General features: G+C 42.9%; 1 protein-coding gene across 1 annotated transcript in view; it reads right to left on the reverse strand.

Moving 5' to 3' along the window:
• Nucleotides 1–3,269, reverse strand: part of SEC63 (SEC63 protein translocation regulator) — a 75,468-nt gene extending 72,199 nt beyond the window's left edge. The window contains exon 1 of the mRNA XM_040474315.1: nucleotides 3,069–3,269. Within this exon, the coding sequence (XP_040330249.1) occupies nucleotides 3,069–3,192 (124 nt within the window). The 5' untranslated portion in view covers nucleotides 3,193–3,269. The remainder of the gene's footprint in view (nucleotides 1–3,068) is intronic.
• Nucleotides 3,270–7,576: the final 4,307 nt, after the last annotated feature.

Below are 7,576 nucleotides of genomic sequence, written 5' to 3' on the forward strand. Positions count from 1 at the left end.
TAAATAGGACCCCGCAACTACTAAAAGGGGTATTAACTGTGAGTGCACTTAGCCCAACAGATTAGACAACAATCAAGGCTAAAGGATTCCATTAGTGTTCTGGATAACAGAGGAACTTCAATTAACATATCAAATATGCCAATGACCAATTACTTCTATCTCTCAAACCATAGATTTTACCATCTGTGAAATGGTGCCATAATTTCTAATGGACCCAAGAGCCCAATAATTCAAGAAAAGCAACACTGAAACAAGCATAAACCTTGAAACTAAAAGACCCACATGTATCATCATCTTGAAAAACAAAACGAAAATTAACCTGAACTTTAATGTAGAAATGCTGGCAAAGAAAACATTTTCATACTTTCCGGCAGAGAGTATCCTTGAAAAGTCAAGAATGCCATAAGAACTCTGAAATTCAAACTCATATGCCTACATTTTTACATCTGGCTACTTGTAGTTTCACAGGAAAATGAAATACAGTAAGCTTCAAAATCAAATATAAAAATATCCTGTTGTGTTAATCAAAAATACTACTACAGGTCCATATCCTTTATTCAAAACCCTTGAGGAAATACATTATTTCAGAATTTTTCAGCTTTTAGAAACACAGTACAGTGTCTCTATCTTTTACAAGCCCTTGAGGATCTACAACAACACCAATCATCAAATTAGTATTCCAAATTAATATGCTATATTAATACTATTTTCTAAGTGAGAAGAATAAAGATTGTAAGTAGCCACCTGTTGATACAAGTCACCAAATTATTTTGCTGCAAACATCTGAAGAAAAACTTTCAGAGCTTTGGGTGAACCTATAATTCCAAGATTTCTCTTTGATACCCAAGACACTGCAAACTGAACTTCAGGAAAAAAGTCCCTATAATAAAAACATCCCTTTAATACCACTGTAGTTCTAAAGAAACAACTCAAATTACGGTAGAAACACAAAAATAAAAAATAGCCCAAGTGATGTCCACCAATTTTCATGATGTGAGAATAGCATTTTAAGCATCCACCTTAATTATCACAGTGCAATTTTGAGCAAGACCAAAAAAATACGTTATTAACATGTACACATTTACTGACTAAGGCAAGCTTGAGGCAGAGAGCCAGATGTAAAGAAAGGACAAATCAACACCTTTCTCTCTAGCAATTTGGAGACAACAGAGGACTTTGAAGCTAAGCAGACCAGGTTCTGCCACAAAGGAGAAAGTTACTTAAGCTTTCTAAACTGCAGTTTCTTCACATAAGGATAGAGATGATAATAACAGTACCTACTTCATTGTGTTTTCAACAGGATTAAATAAAGTGACATTTGAAATCCATAACTTATATAGTCACTATTAATCCCCTACCACCTTTCCAAAGACCAACTAACTATATGCTGAAGCAGCTCAAGTATAACTTGCCTGTAAGTTATCAGGCAAATTTTATAATACAAAACCGACCATCAAAATAGGACTTTCAAATTTCAAAAGTCCAGTGTAGATTAAAATGACTAATTTCTGAAATCAGCAGCTTCTCGAAACACATTCTATCCAAACCTACCTCTCTCCCAATACCCTTCTGTCTTCCACACACCCAGTTGCACACATAGGGATAGTAAGTGAAAATAAACCACTGTACTCAGAAGTTCACTTTTCACTCAAAATAAAATTAGATTGGCCTAGGTTTGGCAGATAAGGGAAACCATTACAGTATTAAGACTTCATCATTCATATACAACTACTGTCCAAAGAACCCAGATAATTTAAAAACACAGGAAACTAAGGCACAACAGTCCAAAATCCAACTTTCATAAACTATCCACAAAGTAAGAAAACTGGTAACTGTGGGCAGATTTTGCACCCAATGGATATTTAAACTTACCATCAAATGTACAAAAAGATGGAATCCTTTGCTATTTATCCTAAATTCAATTTAATTCCATGATGTAATTCAAGAATTTTACAGAACATGGAGTCTTAAAGCATAAAAAGTTCTGAGCTGATTAAATGCTTCACTGTTAACAACTGCCCCCAAATACAGTATACAACGTGGACAACCTAGACTTCCATCACACTGAATTTGAAGGAAAACGTTTAATAACTCCTATGAAATTGAAAGCTTTCCCTAAATGTTATTACTCAAAAACTACTAGCTAAATAACCTATTAGGGCCTGGCAGTTCCATCAGCTTCAAGAATATCACTTGCCATATATCCTAGTACAGCGCAACATAAAATGCCTCGAAAAGAATCTCTATTATTCTATGTTCTAATCCCATGTGTTTAATGAGAAAAGATTTAGAACTAAAAGCAAATGGACCAGGTACCTCACAACCACCAACGAGATGCACTACCTACACACTTAATCCTTCATTCTTGCACTTTTCCTCCATAAACAGGAAACTCCAAAGAGAAGGAAATAGAGAACAGCCTATTTTTGCTAAGGGGAATAACAGCATTGCTTCCAACCCCACAGCGTGAGTGAACAAATGAAAAAGCAACAGGGGAAAGGCACGGGGGGAGGGGCGGTCGGTGAGCTCAGTTAGGAGTCCTAAACATGCCATCCAGCTCAGACAGTGCCCAAAACATCTGTAACGGCAGCTGCAGCAGAGAAACGGGGGTGTGAGGGTAGAGGGCCGTGGCTTGGGGGCTCGGAGTTGTGCCTGCACGTTCGGCTTCCTCCTTTGCCAACTCTTCTCTCACCTCCCAATTCCCATCCTCCCCAACCCATCCTGCTCCCTCCATATAGAATAATAACCAATAAAATCAGAGGCAGAGAAGACAAAGAAGCAGGAGGAGGCTGCAAGGAGCGTCCAGAACAATGGGGGAGAGGGTGCGAAGCGAAACTCCTGAAAAGGACAATGAAACAAGGGTGGCGAGGAGCCCGGAGAGGAACCAGGGAAACACCGCCGAGCCCGGGCCCCACCAGAGGCGGACGCCTGGACTCCAGGCTCGGCTGGGCGGGCTGTATCACCCGGACGCTGGGGGCTGGGCTAGGCTGGAGCGAACGGGGGCGGCGCGGCCCACAGGGGCCGGCGGGGCCTGCGCGGGTCCGCGGGCAGCTGCCGGCAGGACTCACCGGCGTTCTGGTCGCGGGGCCAGAGGTAGTATGTGGCCGGGATCACGATGAGCCCCACGAATGAGGTGAGGAAATAGAAGAAGGTGTTCCCGCTGTCATCGTACTGGAACTGCTGTCCCGCCATGACACCCCCCCCCTCCGCCGCTCTGTCCTCACCGCCGCCGCCACGACCCCGCTCTGATCTCCAGCACCCAACACCCCGGCCCTGTGTGGCGTAGCTCGGACGCCGCCGCCGCCGCCTCTCCTCCCCGCCCCCACGCTACTCTCACGGACACGCCGCCGCCACCGCCGCTGCCGTCGCCAGATCTCGCGAGAAGAAATAGTTCCCGCCCCACTCGGTTTTTCCCTCCCTCTGCCTCTCCCCAATACACTCGCTAAGGGAGACGTGGCGCGCGCAGCCGTGGAACTCGGCGAGGTCCCGCCCTTGATCCCGCCCCCAAGCCAGAGGCCCGCCCCTCGAGCTCCTGTAGGTCCTCCTCTAGCCTTAAGAGTCCCCGGTGGTGCCTATTCTCCTGCGCCTTCTTTCCCAGCGTCCCACTAGCTGTCTTGAGGTCATTTTAGGGGGGTCCCAGCAAAGACCCGCGGAGCTGTGAGTGCGTGCGGTTCATCACCTGGCTGCTCCTGGAGTCGCAGCTATTCGGAGCAGATCTGAGGTTTCCTTGCCTCTCCCTTCTCCCATCCTTACCTCACCTTGTCTGCCCTCTCTCTTATTTAATTTCCCTGGTTAATAATAACGCTTCTTTAAGTTCCAGATCCGTCCCTCCAGCCCTCACATTTTGAAAACACGGGTCATTCAGAATTGGGCGGCGCAGGGGGGATGGTGGGGGTTTTGTTGTGGTTTGTTTGCAAAGTAATGTTTGCTATTAAAAGATTGCGATCTAAGCTGCGCCCATTTTGCAGATGGAGATTCCCCAAGCCAATAGAGATTGTGGCCTGTACCTCCCAGAGGCAATATTTATAGACACCAGGTCACCAGTATTTTCTTCGTCCCAGGCTGTAGACTGAGACTTCTATTGCTTTATACCATTTAATCGTCGGTAAACCCCTCGGGAAAAATCAAAGCATGCCCTCTCCAGATGAGGAAATTGAGGCTCAGAGAGATTGCCTAAAGTCATGCATAGTAAGAAAAGGTCCAGGAATTCAAACTCAAATCACTGGACACCACAAAGCCAGTGCCCTTGGCCACCACCTTGTCGTGGACCTTAACATTTCCCTGAGAGCAGCTGGCACCCCTTGCAAGGTGTGGGCAGGAATCTGTGTTTCGATGAGGGATGCCTAGGGAAGCAGTCGCTCTCAGGAGACTCTCTCTTGACTGGCTGTGAGGTCCTAGAGGCTGGAGTCAGCTGAGCTGGGAGTGGAGAGGACTGGTTTCCTGATCTGGGAATGACCTGCGCGGTCCCACTGCAGCCCTGGCTGAGACCTATTCCAGTGTCTCCATCTCCCGTCTATCAAAAGGAAAGACCCACCTAACCTACCTCACAGAGTGGTTGTGAAGAGTAAAGGGAATTATAGTGAACATGCTATACAAAGGAAAAACTATGAAATAAGCAAATACCACATTACATTTTCTTACACTATTTTTTTATTATATGAAATTTATTGTCAAATTAGTTTCCATACAACACCCAGTGCTCATCCCAAAAGGTGCCCTCCTCAATACCCATCACCCACCCTCCCCTCCCTCCCACCCCCCATCAACCCTCAGTTTGTTCTCAGTTTTTAAGAGTCTCTTATGCTTTGGCTCTCTCTCCCACTCTAACCTCTTTTTTTTCTTTTTATTCCTTCCCCTCCCCCATGGGTTTCTGTTAAGTTTCTCAGGATCCACATAAGAGTGAAAACATATGGTATCTGTCTTTCTCTGTATGACTTATTTCACTTAGCATAACACTCTCCAGTTCTATCCACGTTGCTACAAAGGGCCATATTTCATTCTTTCTCATTGCCACGTAGTACTCCATTGTGTATATAAACCACAATTTCTTTATCCATTCATCAATTGATGGACATTTAGGCTTCTTCCACAATTTGGCTATTGTTGAGAGTGCTGCTATAAACATTGGGGTACAAGTGCCCCTATGCATCAGTACTCCTGTATCCCTTGGGTAAATTCCTAGCAGTGCTACTGCTGGGTCATAGGGTAGGTCTGTTCTTACACTATTTTTTAAAACTAATTTTAAAGGGTGCCTGGGTGTCTCAGTTGGTAAAGCCTCCCACTCTCGATCTAGGTCTGCTCAGGTCATGATCTCCTGGTTGGTGAGTTCGAACCCCACATCAGGCTCTTCGCTGATGGTGAGGAGCCTGCTTGGGATTCTGTCTCTCCTTCTATCTGTCCCACCCCCCTCTGACTCAAAATAAATAAACATTTAAAGCAAAAAATTTTAGTACAGTCTATTTACTGACTTCTTTTCAATATGTCTTCCATTGTTAGAAGAGGAATCTGGTCACATGTCTTTTATTTTATGTCCTTAAAACTAGCATTTATCATAATCAGTAATGCTTTTCTTCATAATGGATTATGTTCACATGTATTGTCTCTTCCCTTTCAAATGACCTACCATTTTGAAAGGAAATTTTTTAAAATAGTCTTCTTGGGGCACCTGGATGGCTCAGTCAGTTGAGCTGCTGACTTTGGCTCAGGTAAGGAACTTGGGGTTCATGAGTTCAACCCCCACATGGGCTTGTTGATGTCAGCTTGTTGGTGCAGAATCTGCTTCAGATCCTCTGTTCCCTTTCTCTCTCTGCCCCTCCCTGGCTTATGCTTGCTCTCTCTCTCAAAAAAATAAGTAAAACATTAAAAAAAATAATCTTCTCTACATTTCCCTCCTCACATTTTTCTATATAAAGTTTTCAAAGACTACACAGGAGGGGAAAAAAATAAAAAAGAAGTGAGGCGAAGGGGATTGAAGTATGAAGTGAGCACAGCATTTTGATTACCCCAAAGCAGATATGCCCAGAACAATTTGCCTTGCCTCAGAAACAAATTAGCCATAAAATTGGCTCAACTGAAGTGGGTGGGTTCCTGAAGTTTCTTTTGTTTATGTTGAATTTCTTATTCTTTCCAGGTTCTAATAATGCTGAGCTGGTTATTTTTTATTACTCTGATTATATACTTTACTCAGCATTTGTGTAAAGATAATACTTCAGTTTTACAACCTTGTAACAATATAAATTATTGATGATAAATATTCCCCTTCTGACTTTTTTTCTGCAGGAGTAATCTTTTCACTGCAGCTTTGGGGTCATGCATAAGAATGGCTTGAACAGAACTGAACCACAAAATAATATTTTGAACAAATCACATTTATTTGCTAACCTCCAGACCAATCTAAAACATGAATTTTTTTTTCTTATCAAAGCAGATTAAAGAATGTGAAGGGAGGTATTGAAAAGACATTAGGGCTTGATTATGCTCAACTTCAAAATCATGAAAACAATTTTCAAAGAGGAATTGATGGCCGTGGTTTGTGCTTTAGCATTGGGAGCAGGTCTGTGTTTTGGTTCCTCTCTTTTCATGGTATCTTCTCTTTCTAAAGGTATCCTAGAACTTAATGTTACTGAACATGGGTAAACTTGGATCACCCAAATATTCCCCAGAGCAAATCTTTTTTTTTTTTTTAATTTTTTTTTTCAACGTTTATTTATTTTTGAGACAGAGAGAGACAGAGCATGAACAGGGGAGGGGCAGAGAGAGAGGGAGACACAAATCGGAAACAGGCTCCAGGCTCTGAGCCATCAGCCCAGAGCCTGACGCGGGGCTCGAACTCACAGACCGTGAGATCGTGACCTGGCTGAAGTCAGACGCTTAACCGACTGCGCCACCCAGGCGCCCCCAGAGCAAATCTTAATTATAGCCTTAATTAATCACGATTTCTGATTCATTGATGTTTTTATTTATTTATTTTTAACATGTATTCATTTTGGGGGGAGTGACAGAGACAGAGTGTGAGTGGAGGAGGGGCAGAGAGAGAGGGAGACAGAATCTGAAGCAGGGTCCAGGCTCTGAGCTGTCAGTACAGAGCCGGGTGCAGGGCTGGAACTCACAAACCGCGAGATCATGACCTGAGCCGAAGTCGGCCACCTGACCACCCAGGCGCCCCTCGTTGATGTTTTTAAACTAACCCAACAGTTTCTTTCAAGAGATCATTTTAATAAAATACTTAGTAATACTAAGTAAATATGGCAGAACCAGATCTACAAATACATTTTGCTCTTAATCTAATAGCACTTTCTAAAAGGCCTTTTTGTATTCTCACTATGTATCTATAAATGAATATTTTAATCAATTTCATTTCAATTGCTAGGAAGATAATTCCTCTCAAGTGTAGAAAGCCTGACTATTTTTAGGTTCTTCTTAATAATTTACTTTTTCCTTAGAGCAAATCTTTGTTTCATTCCAAATCCTTCTTGTACAGATGGTGTTGACTTACATTTCTACATACTAACATACATTTGTGTGACCATAATCAATATTATTTAATTTTCTGTTTAATGGAATTAGCCTTAACGAG

This window comes from Herpailurus yagouaroundi, unplaced genomic scaffold, assembly GCF_014898765.1.
Source record: "Herpailurus yagouaroundi ecotype Mexico unplaced genomic scaffold, PumYag 139, whole genome shotgun sequence".
Lineage (NCBI taxonomy): Eukaryota > Metazoa > Chordata > Mammalia > Carnivora > Felidae > Herpailurus > Herpailurus yagouaroundi.